General features: G+C 36.4%; 1 protein-coding gene across 4 annotated transcripts in view; it reads right to left on the bottom strand.

Annotated features, from left to right (window-relative positions):
• The window catches only part of PDS5B (PDS5 cohesin associated factor B), a 115,289-nt gene that overhangs the window by 71,229 nt on the left and 27,088 nt on the right, over positions 1-16,972 (bottom strand). For all 4 annotated transcript variants that reach the window (XM_056328131.1, XM_056328134.1, XM_056328133.1 and 1 more), the window contains exons 4-8: positions 13,544-13,630; positions 13,348-13,445; positions 12,086-12,212; positions 5,158-5,238; positions 3,215-3,355 (exon numbers count right to left, since the gene is read on the bottom strand). In XM_056328131.1, coding sequence (XP_056184106.1) covers positions 3,215-3,355; positions 5,158-5,238; positions 12,086-12,212; positions 13,348-13,445; positions 13,544-13,630 — 534 coding nt within the window. The remainder of the gene's footprint in view (positions 1-3,214; positions 3,356-5,157; positions 5,239-12,085; positions 12,213-13,347; positions 13,446-13,543; positions 13,631-16,972) is intronic.

Genomic DNA, 16,972 nt, shown 5'->3' with positions numbered 1-16,972 from the left:
GAAGTGAACCAGAACACTTGGTGTCTTGCTCAGATAAGTCTACCATAAGTCTACTTCCTCTGGCCAAAGTGGTTTTTTTTAATCACTGCTTTTGAAGTCAATTATAAAGAAAATGCACATTTTCAAAAACACAGAGAGCAATTACCCAATTTATCTTAGAAAAACACAGATCATATGTCCACTTCCATGTGTCCAATGCATGCAAGATGAAACCATTCTGATACATCTTCACTCCTCAAAACTGACAGTTCAGCAGCTGAAATAGCCACAGCTTCCAAGAGTATGATTTGAGTATTTGCCCCTAGTACTTCACTTCTGTCATCACACCTGTATATGCAAAAGCCAAATCAGACAATCTCATAGAACAAAAACTGGACCTCCCTGTGAAACTACACATTCGACCTAAATATACCCTACAAACTTCTACTTAAGTAGCTAGCAGAGAGTCCATAGCAAGTGAGCTCAGAATACAAGGCTCAAACTATGGGCATGGATAAAGACACAATACTGTGTACCAAACCCAGAAAAGCCAAAATCATCTAGTCAAGCTCTGATATGATATGCAGATATACAGAGCTCACTGAAGTTTCCGGTTATTATATCGTCAGCTTTAACTGACCTTTGTTCAGACATCTCTTCTCCCCCGTATTTCAATACAGGCTGCCAAGCTTATTTTTCTCCTTTACCACCCACCTGAGCAAAGGTTTCATCAAGCTAACAGGGATACTGCTGTCCAGTTTCTTTTCATTCGAAGCAGCAAAATATTAGCTGCCTTCTACCATAAGCACTCTTGAGTTTCATTGAAATTACACTCTCTTCTTAACACACTAACATACTATTTAAGCTAGACCTGAATTAAAAATGCTTGACACTAGCTGCTGTTGTTTATAATAAAGCCACAGCTATCATTGGAGTGGAAAGTATTTAATTATTACTGGCAGGCCTGCATAAAGAACAAACTTGTGTTGATCTCATAAAAAAAAACCCATAGGTTGACCATATTTCATTAATATTTCAGAACAATCATCTTCAAAATACCCTTTTAACCACAGAAAGATCTTACAGACTTCTCAACTCATTTAGAGCCATAAAACGGTTTGGGTTGGAAAGGACCTTTAAAGATCATCTAGTTCCATCTCCCTCGCCATGGGCAGGGACACCTCCCACTAGACCAGGTTGCTCAAAGCCCCATCCAACGTGACCTTGAACATCTCCAGGGATGGGGCATCCACAGCTTCTGTGGGCAACCTGTTACAGTGTCGCAAGAGTTTAAACCAGAATTATCCTACTCCAAATAGAAGGGTGTTGGTTTTTTTTCTGTAAAAGATAGGTCAAGCTACATTTGACAGCCAACAGGACAAGTATATATTATCTGTCCTTACAACTTAAGGCATCAAGAACACACACCTGAAGCAACAAGACTATTCAAACATAAGCTATACTATGCTCTCAGAACAGCTACAAACTGTGCCGAGTTCAACAAGACACCAAGGAATAAGAGCAGTAAGATGGTAATTGTCAAAATGTACATGTCTATTGGAAACACTGTTAAACTGGATCTTACAAATGACAAACGTGAACCACCCTCAATGGTTCAGACCAGAAGGAGAAAACTACACTAAGGATCAAAGAGACAAGAAGCAACAAATACACATTCATCATCTAAATATAGTATACTAAACAAAGAACGGAAATGCAAACATGAAAGAATATGTTGTAAATTAAGAAGTACAAAGAAAACATGGAAATGCTTAAGGCTGAAATCACCCAGCTGAAGGAAGAGACCAGAAGTTGTTCCTGGTGGGGAGAGGGTGGGCATGGGAAAGAAGAAAGGTTGACAGTGTTGGGCTACTGAACTTGCTGATTCCAAAGGTAAAATAGGACACAAAAAAGAAGTTCATATTGAAATAGAGTATGATAATCAGTGAAGGACAAGGAACACAATTCAAGAATCTGCAGTTTTAAATGGATCTAAAGATTGAAAGGTTACAGCTATTATGGCTATGAAAAGAAAAGATGTGGCAGCAGTTAAGATTAAATCTCTTGAATAACAGCTTCAGCTGCAGAAATACACTTTTTATTGGAGTAAGAATGATAATTGCTCACCATCTGTAGGAACAGGAATTAAAGGCTGAAAAAGGTCTACTTTTAAGACACAGACGGCGAGCAGTAAACTGAGCTTTACTTCTTTCAGAAATGTGAATGGAAAGATAAAACCATAAAAAAACAACTCATCCAACAAGTGCAGTGTGCCTGCCTAGCAACATTAGTGAAAAAATAATAGGCATTAACAAGCCACTAAGATAATAAACATTGCAATGAAAACAGGCCAAAGGTTCTATAAACCTAAAATCTGTCCTCAATAATAAAAATACATGTAAATTTACAAGTGGCCTACTGCACATTAGCCCTCAAGTTTAGTAACAGATCACTTTCAAACTTAGTGATACAAAACTAATCAAATTCCCCACTTCCACAGAAACCCTGTGGAAGAAGTAGTGCAGAATAAAGGGAGTACCAGCTGTTACTGAATTTCTCCAAGCAATGGAGACACTCTAGATTGATAGGAATTCAAAAAGAAAAATACCTATTAAAGTAGATAGCTAGCACCAGCTATCTTTCAGGCATAAGAAATAAGCCTGAAAAAAATCATAAAAGTCACTGCAGCAATGAATACAAGATATATTTGTGGAGTCTAACCATGTGTTTCCGCCTGTTGCGGACCTTCTATTTGGACAAAACTGTCAGTACATCAGTTTCCATTAACACAGAGCCCAACTTTTCCCTGCCAGAATTCACTATTCTGAACAGATGTAGCTCCTATGAACAGCTAGCAGCACAATGTACTTTCAATATACTGAAGTCCTTCGCAAGAAATACTACAGTAAACCAAGGAACAAAACAGGTCAGATTCTCAAGTGATTAAAAAAAAAAAAAAAAAAAAAAAAAAAAAAAAATCAAGTTATGCTTGAAAGTCACAAGCCAAAGAAAACCCCACCAACCCAAACATATACATACATGCACCATAGATTAATATATTTGAAGTTAAATTCCTCTTTTTGAGGGCTTTCATTAGTTTTCCTTTAAACAATGCAGAGAATCTATGTTTTACATATAATTATTTTTATATGCCAAATAATCTGATGAATAAAAAAATCATTAACAGTCAAAGCACACACATTTCAAATATACAGAAAGGATAAGAAATGTTTACCTTAAGTTTGAATTCAAGCTGTGGTAGAACAGAAAGCAAGAGGTGACTGTCAATATTGTATAACTCCAGAATCAAGTCAAACACATGCTCTGACAGGTCACTAATGGATGTTTTACCAAGCATGAGGACCTGATTGAAGAACTGGAAAATAAAAGAGTATACATCAGTAACAAGAGCATATATACATTCTTCTAAATTCTGTGCTTGTCTACCACTAAATCTACCATTTAATCTTACAACATTTGTTTCACTATTAAGAAAACAAACAAAAAAAGAGGGGGGGGGGGGCATAGATCAGGATTCTGTAGCAGAAATCTTAAAATACCATTGGTTCATATTCAATATTACATGTAAATGAAAACTCACTAGAACTGGTGTTTAAATTATTTGTAGGGCTGCTGTGGTGAACTATAGAAACACAAGTTTAGACGAATTCCAGTGCATCACATCTTTTTCTAATGTGACTGTATTTAGAGTTACTTCACTATTGAGAAGAATCATTGTAAAAGGATTCTAACATTTAGTCAAAACAAGGCTGAAACAACTAGCTAATTACTATACTACACAGTTGACAGGTTAGGAGTTGTAAGTATAAGTGCAGGAATCCGTAATGGATTGTTTCAGAATTTTTGTTTACAAGCAGAATAATGCAGCTGTAAAGCAATTATTCTTTCTTAGTAAACTTGACAGGTATGAGGAAAACTTAATACTTCCCATTAAAGAAAATGTTTTATAACAAAGTATTAATTCCACACTACTTTCAACTATATCCTCTCGTAATACATGGGTAAGAAGGAACTAGAGAGGAATATGCTACCCCCTACTCATAAGGGGGAAGTCATAATTTGGAAGATTTTTCTTCTCTTTGGGTTAAAACAATACGCAAGTGTGGCTAAACAAATTATACTATTTCCACCTGCCACAAAGGCAACAGAATACACCTGACTGGCACTTCAGTTTCCTATTCCTAAACTTGGGACAGATGATCACGACTCTCTGTACCTGGAGGTTAACCATGTCAGTAAAGAAACTGAAAACATGAAAGCTACCATTTTTTAAGGTTATAAAGTGAACCCCAGGAAGTGATGCAGTAGAAAGTCAAGAGTTTCTAGTGATAATGAGTACAGCAACAACAGACTCAATACTGTCTCGCAGAGAAGTTTTCCTTTTCTGGATACAAAGTTGCCTGGAACGTATATATTCCTGGTTAAGAGACCAACTCCTACAGTGTCTTGAATACATTTTAAGAAAGAAAGTAACTTTCAAAACAAAGAAACCAGATGGCATATTTCCCACTTGTGGGAAATTAAGAACAGAAAACTGCATGTATGTATTTTCCATAAGAGGAAGATTCTTCTTGTACAGACTTCCTTAAAACCTGTCTGATCTTTACTTCCTCTCATCCTTCTTCTCTTTCAGTATCTGTGATGTCTACAGTCCCTTGGCTACAATACTCAATTCACTCATTTTTTTTCCTTATTATCTATTCTTAGATTCTGTTTCCTCTTCTTTTCCTGTGACATTAAAATTCTGCTCTATCTTCACTTCCCTTAGCTTCTAAACAGTCTCAGCCCCTCACTAGAAAAATAATTTGGCGACAGGAACAATGTGTTTATATACTTTTATCAGAACAACACATATAAATACATTTGGTCTTCTAGTCACATCAAGGATTGAAGTGCATCGTCTCCCAAGACAGCAGACAGCAAACTATGCGTTGCATTTTAGAAATCGTAACTGTTATGGGCTTAGTAGTTTCTATATGGTAAAGAATTAGACTCAAAGAAACAGGTTACACAGTGCTTCATTCTCACAAAGAGCAATTGAGAGTTTGTAAAAAGTTATTTTACAGCCCTATTTGACTATATGCAATTAATTCTTTTTGTAATACAGTTCAGTTTAAATTGTATAGATTTCCATATTGTTTTGCAGTCTTCACTTACGTTAGTAATGTACGGTTCAATTGCTTGCGCTGTCCTCTTTAGTAAAGCCTTTGCCAAATCATATGCTTGCTTGTTTAAATTCTGGGGTGGGGGGGAGAAGAAAAAAACAAAGGAAACAGAAAAGTTTTAAGCACATGCACTAATCCTAAAAACAAATACAAGTATTTAAAGCTACAATACACTGGTAAATGCATTAAAGAAACAGCCTGTTATTTTTTATACTTTCCGTAGTAAAGATAATACAGTCAAAACAAACCTAGCCCAAACAGAGCTTGATAGTCTGCACTGATATTACTGAGAAAACTCCTCCCTGGAAAATCAGGGCTTACTTTTCAATTGCCCGTCTAAGCCTGACACTCGGTGAAGTCAGTTCCTGTATTTTACTGCTCCTCTTCATCAGCTTCCCTCAAAACCATGAAAGTGATATAAAGCAACATCAAGGCATTTACAGCCAGCATGGCAGCAAGACTCTGAACAGGGCTGCAGTAGAAAGTACAATTCTGTCTTTGCATCAAGCAACCACCTGTAAACCACCATCACAGCCTCTCCATAGTATCTTACAAAGCCACACAGTCTGTTTGTCTGAGACAGCAAAGAAAAATGCCTGAATTTTAGTTCATGAGCAAAAAAAGGATAAAGAATACAAACTAATGAAACTGTACTACAAAAAAACAAAACCACAAACCCTACCCTATTCCCCAGCATTCCTATCCCTCCATTGGTCTAAGTGGGTTATTGCTCTATCATTGTTTCCTTCCTTTCCCAGCACACATTCTCCACGCTCTAGTTGCTACGTCCTTTCTTCAGTTCCTGTATCACAAATATTTTTTCAAGAATTTTAAGAAAATGCAACTTAGCCCTTGTGACACCCACTGCACATTTGATTAACACATAGAATGAAGCAAAACTCTGCAATTAAAAAAAAAAAAGTATTTCAATAGCTAAAAGTCTCTCTAAAGAAATATAGTTCCCCAAATTTTTATTACTCCTTGCAATTTTAAAAAACTCAGCATATTCCATTTGTAAGACAACAGTGTAAAGGGACAATTTGTGATTTTTTTAAATAGATCTCATCCATAAAAGGACGAAAACATCCTTTTAGCATAATGAAAAGCAAACAAGATGCATTGCCACACCCAGAGTATTTCTTTGCCTGCATATGCTTGGTACTTTGTAGTATTTGAATGAAAAAGAGAAGATACACAGAAAGAATAATATTGTCTGTACCTTCAAAAACTGTATAGAACTGTAGGCTTCTAGACAGCAGTGGGAACAGATTAACATTTTCATTGATATAAAATGAAAGAAGTCTTTGACTTGCCTACTGATAGAATTTTTAGGTGACTGAAGTCAGAAGACTACAAAAATCCATGCCTAAAGTATCTGTTTTACTCACAGCCACTGCAAAAGGCAAATAAAAATCCCAGTTCTGGAAAGATTCTCAAATGTTAGCATTTTACGTAAGCATCTTTGTAATTTCCTCTTGCCTTATCTAATCAAGATACAAGGGTCAACACTGGCAGTCTTCTTGCAAAATTGTACAGCTGTTCCATGTCCCAGAAAATAGAAGCTTCCCCATGCTAGATCATTCTTTACGATTAAGAAAACAAAAATGAAAAAAGGTATTTACACCTGTAGCATTTGTTTCCTGTTATTTAGTGAAAGTTGTGACTGTTAGGAAATAAAAGGCGCAAATAACCCTAACAAGGAATGTATGCCATTTGCAATTCTTCTCTGATCCTTCTTGACTTCCACTGTTCACCTCCACCAAAACAAAGAAAACTACTTTCACCTGGGTAAGAGTGAACTCTACCTCACGAGCAAGATCTGATTTACGTATAAAACAAGCTGGAACAGCAGATTGTGCAGAGATCCAACAGGCAGATCTGTTTTGATTCGTATTAATTACAGTTTCAGCTTATATCTTTCACAGAAGTTCATTTTGAAACCTTCATGTTTCCCAAGATAAATGCTAGAAGTTGCTATTTGCAATCCTGCATATATCTAAGAAAAGCTGCAAAGCTAAAGAATAGTCTAAATCACAGCTGGCTAAGGAAAGGTTGCTATTTTTTCCATGCCTCATCTACTTGATTTAATTGTGCTGATAACAAGGGCCAAACTTTCTGAAAAAAACAATGCCAAAGAAAAGTCTTAAAAACACACAAGGAAGTTTTCTTCTCCCTTTTCCAGCTTCAGGATAAAAGCTGAAACAGAAAAAGCAGCACCGCCTTAGTTGAAATGAAAACAGGAGCAACCCAGACCATCACCAAATAGGTTCAAAGATCTTTTACAAAACGTCAAACCTATCTTTATAATTTAATATCCATAAAGCTACTTGAAACTTTGCCTGAAGGAGAAATTTTGTAAGAGTAAGACCTAATTTAACAAATTTCCCCTCTGTAAACTCTTCTATCATTATCCTCTCTTCAATCTTTCAATGCATTTAGAAGAAAAAACCAAAAAAACAAAAAAACCTGACTTGTATTTCAAGATCTTTTAATGATTTAAGAAAGCTCTCATGATGGGGACAATAATCTTAATCAGGATGCTTCTAAAAGCATGTAAGTGCCCAGGGGGGATAAGCTTTTGAGTCCTGAATTAGGTAGAAACTAAGCCATCAGCTGGCAACACTGTTTAAAATAATTATTAGTAATTACTACATTTTGAAGGAAAAAGCAGAAATAAGTATTGATTGATAAGGACAAACCAAAGAACCCCCTATAAAAAGGCAGAACACAGATCTACAAGATAATGGAGCAGTTACAAATAACATCTAAAACAGACTTAGAGGATGACGCAGGCAGATCTTCACCCCCCAAAAACCTCCAGTTTTCTTTCAAAAAAGAACATTAACGAACCGAGGAGAACATTTTTTACACTTAGAAGGGCTCCAGCAACAACATTTGAAAACAGACCATCTTCATCAGCCTCAACTCTTACCATGATTTTTGTGTATGTATTGCTAGCGTTTCAAGCTTTTTACACTTCCAGAAGACATTGAGTTTTGTCAACTAATTTTTCATGTCTTGTTCTTCTCTAGAATGACAAACTTTACTGCAAGATGCAAGAAGTCATAGCAACCTCTCTGACAGCATGGCACAGACATTTTTGTGTATCTATAGATAGGACAGTTTGTCGCAGAGCCAACATTCAGTTGTACTGGTGAAATGAGGTTGCCAGTCATGCAAATGTACACCCACTGATTTTTTTGTTACTTTTTCCAGCTGTCCCTCAATGTCCAATTAAACACAACTCAAAGAAATTAAGAGTGAAATAATTTGTACTCAACCTTTAAAAGAGAAAAAAAAACAGTGACAGAAAACAAATGCACATCTCTTATTTTTTCCTCAAAAAGGATGACTAGCCAGCATCAATCCAGTTCTTGATTTTACAACTTTAGGAGTAAAGTCAAAAGTTAAGTCTGTATCTAAAGTAATATTCTTAAAACCTATACACTTTAACATATTATTTTCTTGGAATTTGAAAAGGGTCTTTGATTTTATTTTTATTATCGATGGCACAACAGCAGAATTTGTACCCAAGAGCACTTGACAAAACAGTTCTAACAAATTCTCTAGTTCTGCTGGAGGGCAGTGACAGGTTTTTAAGGATGGCTGACAAAGAAAAAGCTCAGCTGAAGTGTTGCTAAGATAGATAACAAAAATTAAGCAGGTTCCTTGTAGAGACAGGTAGGAATTTGATTGTCAATATCACTTTTTCAAAAAGATAATCAGGTAAAGCATGTGGGATGTGCAATATGGATTCCTCGTAGTATCCCTGAGGCTGAAAATGGAACACTGGTAAATGCTTAAGGAAATAAAGTACAATTTGCCTTCCAACACATTGCACAAACACAAAATTGTTTACAAGTTTTGCCATTAAGGCTTTATAATCTAAAAAGCTTTATAATCTAAAAGGCTTTATAAATCTAAAAATTAAAAGGGAAAGTAAAACTATTGCTTTTTCCTGCCTTTTCGTATTGACTACCTCCTCCCTTGCTTCTGGTCTTTCTGGGTTTAGTCCACTATTTATTTCATTCCCTCTTAATATAACCCTATCTGAAGAATTTCAGTTGAGTTCATAGAAAAGAAAAGAGAAGCCACAAAAGGAAAAAATAAACATCACAGAAATTAAGAGTACATGGTCAGACAAGTTAAGTTTACTGTTTTATTGACTTATCTGATACCTGTCATATATAAGGCTGTACATACTCTAATGTACCTGTTTTGTGATACCACCGTCAGTCACTTTCACACAGGTTTACATCAATGTGGCTTTTATTCTGGCCAAGTGAGATGGATGACAAACTCAAGTGAGCTAGGAGTAGCTTCGACTACTTCAGCAACTACCAAATATGATAGACAGACATTTAATAGTATGTCATGTCCCCAGCATACGCTCCTTATGCCTGAGATTTTGCAGCTGTCCTGCTAGCACTGTTGCTTATTAGACTTACTACTCAGGACTATGGACCATATCTGGCATTCCTCCTTGGAAAAACAGTGACCTTGGTTTTAAGAATTAAGTATGAGTTAACCCTTGGTAAACTGTTCAGTTAGTTACTACAACTCTTAAAACTATTCATATAATTTTTGCATCTATCTGTCTAATGTTGAATTTCAGCCATTGGACCTCAGTATCCAGGATTCAAAACTGTATGAGCTGCTGGAACCTTCTGCTCCCAACATGCACTTACAGACTGCTCCTCTGATAAATTATGTGGATTAAGCTCCTCAAAGTCTTCAATCCAGTGTTACCCAATACAATTGTTTATACACAAGAATTCATACTAGTTCTATCGCTGCTTTCTAGAATACAGTCATTCAATTCACAAGGGAATCCCACATTCCCTCACATGCACAACCTTCCTTCTGGCTATATTAAAAACACATGGCTTGCCTGTGTCACTTGCTACAAACATGGCTGTTGTACCTACGCCAACCTCTTCATCCAATAATTTTCAAACCTGAGCTAGTAACAGAGCTATCCTCCTTCTGCTCCATCAAAAACATTATTTTGGTCCCCAGGTAACCTGGCTACGTAAGGATTCCCTACTCACCATTACTCCATTTTTGGTGGCCAGTCTGATTTTTCAATTTCCTGTCCCACAGCCTGCACAGTCTAATGGCTAGGACAGCTAGTTCTCCTTTATGGTGGACCTTATCCTAAACTCCCATGTAGTTTTGTGCTCAAATAGACACAAGTGGAAAAATTTTCACTCTGAATTCATTTTATTTTTCTAGCATGACATTAGTAGCCACAGAAAGTGGTTTGATGACTATGTAAGCTCTGAATTTTTAAATAAACAGTGTATGACAATACTGAGATAAAATAGGAAAATATAAGAAGCTTCTTTTCATTATATGAAAAAGGCTAACAAAATTAAAACAGAGGTAGAAGTACTCAGAATGTGGTCTAAAGTTATGTAACTTTATTTCAGTTAGAAAGCAAGCTATAAACTACCATCCTATCCAAGGACCAAGTTTGATTTAAAAAGGAGAAGAAAATGCAAAAACCCCAATATTTTATTAAAATCCTTAATAACTTTAAATCCACTATAAACCAGAATCGTTTCAATGCTATAGCCAATCTAGCAGGATGCAAACTCTTCAACTCAAAATCAGTTTATTAAACATGATTCATAAGAACAGTGCAATCAAATCAAGTTGAACACAGATGACACAATGAAACACAGATGCTTAACAACTGAGAAAACACAGACTAAAGTATTTTGCATAATCTTGCTTTTGTTTCTTGTATTCCAAGGCTTTACTTCGTAAATCTGAATTTTAGCTGCACAAATTTCAGTCTGGTCCTGGCACAAAAGTACAAGACTCCTTGAAGGACATAGCTAAAACATTTCCAGTGAAAAAAAAAATTAAAAAGTGATCTATACTAAGCGTTTAGTCTTTCACTGTCAATAGAATTTATGTGCTGTTTATTTACTGAAATTGATGGCTTGCAGTAAGGCATAGTACCTTGCACTACTTGCTATATTCTTCAGAGTGCGTTAGGTACACAGTTTAAAAATGCTGAAAAAAAATCTCTTCAATAACACCCACTAACCCTACTGCTTACTGTAATTTCTAAAAAGTGTAAATACAGTTAGCCCTTTCCTGAACACACTTAGAAAAAGCTGTCAGGTGACACTCAAATGTCCAAAATCCAACTGAGTGCACATTTCCTAGACAGTTTACCAGAATCCTTTTTGTCTTACACAACTTACAAGTCGTCATCTCCACTGTGGCCCAAGAGATTCCAGCAGGACCCAGCTAGTTTTCTGAACAATGCTGTCAGACTTCCTTGCTTTTTAAACATTTACGTGTCCCAACACACACACGCACAGTCTGAAGTTTTACCTCAATTCATCTCTACAACACTTTTTATTTTGTTTTGATAAAAAATAAAGACAGCCATCACTTGGGCTCTTCAGGCACCATCATTTCTGAACATAAATGCTGCATCAAAAAACATAGCAATGTGCTTTCAATAACACCAAGTCAACATTTCTCAAATAAAATAGAACAAACTACAAATCAGCAGTCATAGCTTTTTCCTTCCCACTCAGGGCAGCATGTTAATTTGAACTGTTGATACAGCATTGCACTAATTAAAAATTTTCCAAAGCATATATGTGTCTTGTATATATAGTTGTACAGGTATTGACCATACACAAAAAAACCTGTGTACAAATTCACATGACATTAAAGCTTTTAGATTACTATGACCACTGATACTTCCGTTTATGGCAAGTCAATCAAAGCAATGAAACTACTGAATTTTCTGGCTATTAAAAATTATTTGTTTGCTAAGAAAAGATTCAAGTAATAGCACATTTGATACAGCTATTCTTTCAATGAAATCTAAATACATACATCCAATAAAACACAATTACAAAAGAAAAAATGAAGCCACTCTCAAGTCTTACCTTATGTGCTGGCACTAGATTAACTAACACCGTATCCAGAAGTTCCTGCGACACAGTATCTCCCTCACAAATGATAGAGCTCATTAGATCAACCATGTGCATGTGTACTTTTTGGTTATGACCGTTGCTGAAATTAAAACCAAGAATTCTTAGTGTAGTATTCATATAAAGTACAACTTTCACTCAGAGTACTCCCCACGGTGATGTCAAACAACATGGAATATAATAATCAAATCACAAGTTTTCTCAGAAGTCAAAATACTTAATTTCTCAGGTGCATATGCCATTTTCCAAAAAGTTCTTCAATCTCATGCCCTCTTTGTTTACTACTTTATTAAGAGAGTTAAGAGGACTGTATCTGTCCCTACCGTGAAAAGATAGCCTATTAGAACATCCCTCCCCTCTACTGAGCGCTGGCGAGACTTCATCTGGAGTGCTGTGTCTAGTTCTGGGCTTCCCAGCACAAGAGAGACACGGACATCCTGAAGTCAGTCCAGCAAAGGGCCACAAAGATGATTAAGGGACTGGACCAGCTCTCATACAAGAAGAGGCTGAGAGAGCTGACATTGTTCTTTTAGCCTCGAGAAGAGATGGCTTAGGGAGGAACTTATCATTATGTTTAAATACCTGATGTTGGGAGTAAAGAAGACAGGGCGAGACTCTTCTCAGTGGTGTCCAGTGACAGGACAAGAGGCGATGGGTGCAAGGTGAAATACAGGACAGACCGTTTAAACATAAGAAAGAGAAACTTTTTAAATGTAAGGGTGATTGAGCACTAGAAGGTTGCCCAGAGAGGCCATGGAGTCTCCATCCTCGGAGATGCTCAAAACACAGCATGCTACTACAGTCCTGGGCAATCTGCTCTACCTAACCTGATTTGAGCAAGGGGGACAGACTAGATGATCTCTAGCAGTACCTTCCCGTGTCCACTATTTTCTGGCTCTTATTTTTCTAGCAATTATCCTCCAAATTCCTTAGAACTGCCTATTGCACCATTCAAGAATGGAATCAAATAAACACAGTAAAAAGACAACCAAAGTAATTCTTTTTAAGGAAAAAAAAGATGATTTGCAGTGTGTCTGTTTAATTAAAACAGGCAAAACTGACAGCTTGTTATATTTATACTGCTACCTTCAGTTAAGCTGAATTACAAAACTAAGCTCGTTGATGCTAGAAGTCACACAATGGACCAAACAGCTAGGTTAGAAACTTCTGACCTCAACCACACAATAACATAATTAATAAGGGGTGACAACACTTACTTTATTACTGAAAACAGTGTTCTGTACAACTGTGTAAAAATTTCATTGCTGTCTTCTAACTCAAAGCATATGTTGTAAGACTTGACCCAAGCAATGTTCTGTGTTGAACAGGGGAGGGGAAAAAATGAATAGTTAATACAAGATAAAGTTGAAAAATTACATTTCACAGTTATTATGAAAAAATTATGAAGCTTACCTCAAGCAAATAAAAATACCGATTAAACTGGGGGCTTTTTGTATCTTCTAAACCTTTAAGTTGCCTTGTTATGAACATAAATATATCCTGAAAAGAAAGAAGTGATAGCTATTTAAGCAAATGCAATGAAGCTTTCAAATTTAAAATAACTAACTTTTAAATTTACTAGTAGTATTCACTCACTACAAAATATGCAGCAGTAACAGACACGCTACTTCACGGTCCAAAAGAAGACTATCTACAAAAACATTATAGAGAATGTCAAGGAGTAATTTTAAAATGCCTCATGTTTCCTCAAAGGGTTGAGAAAGTAACTTTTTTTTAAGGAAGCAAAAGGTTTTATTTTCCAAAGAAAAATGCTCAGCTTGACAAACAGAGCTGCAACTGGCTGACATGCTGCAGTAGTCAAACGATTATTCAGAAGGACAATGAATTTTACATTTCTACCTCATACTGCAATAGGTTTCAACAGAAGGGAAAACTGCAGTAGGAAACTGCAGCTTTCCAACAAGCGTTATATGTTTACAGTGTATTGTTCGTGCATTTCTCAGTTATCATGCTACTGACACAGATCGCATCTCTTGCAAAAACCAATAAACCATGTTTCTCCTGCTTCTTTTATCAATTCTCATCACCAGAAGACTTACTCAGAAAAAGTCTCACACAGAGTAAATTCATATAGGTTATAAGCAACAGTCGATTATGAACAGATTGGAAACACACAGGAAGGTGCCTTTTTAAAATGCTTTTTACATTCCGATAATTAACAGCTGGAAATTCATTAACTACTATATTAAATCAAAAGATTCAGAAGTACATATGACCAGACACAGTGTTCACAACCACAATATCTGTAATATTTCATCTAACAATCTAAGTTTAACTCAAATAAAAAGGTATAAAGTTGCCATAATAAACACCTGAAAAAGCTATCCTAGAAATAGTCTAGAAAGCTCTTCTATGTTTTCAAAGGAACATTTCCTCTCATCCCCCAGCCCTGCCCCCAAGAATAAGGAGATGGACAAAAGATAAGGATGATGTTCCTTTCTTCTAATGCTACAACCACAAAATACAGCCCTAATCATTAAGCTGAGCACTCACTGTGGTTCTAGGTAAAAACAAGAATTAGATTACACTCAACATCATCATCTCTTGGCAAAAATGCAGAGCAAGCACACTGTTCTGAGATACCGCTACATTAACATTTAAATTTGGATCAATTGTGCCTTTGAAGTCTTAAGGATAATCAGAAGAACCACTGGTTCATGCTTCTGATCATTTACATAGCACCCAAGCTAGACTCTTTAGTTGAAATTAAATCCAAAAATACAGTTCAACGGACACATCTAACAGACTCCAACCACTAAAGAGCATTCAGTCCACAGGCAAAAGCCAGTCCAAATAATCCCCTGCTAGTGCCTGAACCACTAGCAGGCCATGAACCCACCCAAAATGAGTTCCATCATCTCTGAAACTGATATAGCAGAAGATGCCATAAAATCTACAAGACATACAAACTGAATCTCAGTGAAGGATTAGATGCAATTAAAGAAGAAAGGGAGCATCCAAGAGAATGACCAATGCCAAATAGAAAGACTACTTCATCTTAGAACTCATGCCCTAGGTATAATTATTCTGTTAAACTTTATTTGTACAGATGAATCTCTTAAGAGTATCTGAAGAAAGACTTTAACTAAAAGACTAAAAAGTAAAAAAAAATCAAAACCAAAACTAAAGAAAGTATCTTTACTTTCTATCCTCCGGCTTAGTATGCAGCACGCACTTACTGCATGTGATTCGAAGACCCTATTGAGACCAAAACCAAGCTTCCTATTTACAAAGTACTTATTAATGTCTGCGTTCAGATCTGATACAGTGATGAGTAGCATGTGTACAATATGTCTAGCATCTCAATGCTTCATAAATAATGGCATCATCTGAAAAAAAAAGAGCAGTTTACTCCTCATTTTGTTTATCTTTTCCTATTCCTCTTTTAAAGGAAGAAAGACAGACCCAACTCAAAAGTATTCACGGATTTTTAGTATCTAGTGTAATATGACCCAAAGTTTTTCCCTTTTTTGAGCGCACAGAATATACTATTTCAATATGCATTTATAAATGCCAAACACCAGATAAAATAAACTGTAGCTGCAACTAAGAAATTGCAACACTGTCATAAATAGGACAATATGGTTTCACACCAGACTCCATAAAGCAAGTCTACATTAATACCCAGACTCTAAAAACAAGAGAGCTTACACTTCAACTTCAGGAAGAACATTCAGTGTTTCTGTGGATGGTTGTATCAATACCAATTAGCCATGTAACAGCTTCAGTAACCATCACAGCCAGGGGTTTCACCACAGAACGAATCCAAACAGTTGAGGTATGCTACCATATACACCCTTAAATGTCTCCATTTCAGCTGAGTCAGACACAGTCCCTTTGTCCAAGTTGTTTTCTTTGACAAACAGCAGTGATTAGAACATCTTCCCCACAGAAAATCAGATGTAGGCTCTAGGCTTTCTCCAGACTGAGAGGGCCTTGAAGTTAGATGTTCCCAGATCCCAGAAGAGCAATTTTGCTCCAGTCCTGCTTTTAGCCTACTTGTGGCATTTTCCATCACTTGTCGTCAAAACTCTTTCAACACTCAGTGAGGAAGGTAAGATTTACACTGCAGATACACATAAAAGAGGGAAACCTGAAATTCTGAGCCCTTCTCTCAGTACCTCACACAATACGTAAGTTAGAGAGATTCAAAGAGTCTCAAGCAACGGTAAAAACTCTTTAAGTTTTCTCCTCTCAAGAAATTATCCTTCTCAACACTTCCCTTTGCCATCTTTAACTTTGGTGCTAAACATACTAGAAAAGACTCAACATGGATCTAATATTAAATGCTGAGTAAAAATAGTGCCAAGATACAACTCAAGAGGAAGCATTCTTCCTCTTACCTCTCTCATAAAGTGGAGGAAACTCTGACTTTGTACCAGAGCTTGTCCTGCAACCAAAAAAGCTGCCTTCAGCAGAAATGGGTTTGCAAAAACCTACCTCAATAGCCCAAGGCAAAGTCTCTATTGTTTGTCCTGTCTTTATTTCTCAAAATGTGTTCAGAAATCTGCATTAACAAACCGTGCAGATTTCAGAATTCAGAACTGAATGCTGACAGTGAAAATTCCTAGTCTGTTCAGAGCTCTGTCCAAGTAGTAGTAGTATGCTTACATTGCAAGTATGAGTAACGTAAGCCTTCCAATATTATATACTATAACATTTGAAACTTAGTAGCATTTGATAAATCAAATTCTATAAGAGGACCATTATAATCTGTTAGCCAAATTCAGAAAGAGGAAAAAAACCCCCAAACCTCTAAGCCTAACAAGCAAAGGAAAAAAGATACTCAAAACTGAAGTAGATATCAGGATGTCTCAAACA

The sequence above is a fragment of the Falco biarmicus genome, chromosome 2 (assembly GCF_023638135.1).
Source record: "Falco biarmicus isolate bFalBia1 chromosome 2, bFalBia1.pri, whole genome shotgun sequence".
In the NCBI taxonomy this organism is placed as follows: domain Eukaryota; kingdom Metazoa; phylum Chordata; class Aves; order Falconiformes; family Falconidae; genus Falco; species Falco biarmicus.
Note: the sequence above shows the minus strand (reverse complement) of the source record. Positions and strands in the feature narration are given on the sequence as shown.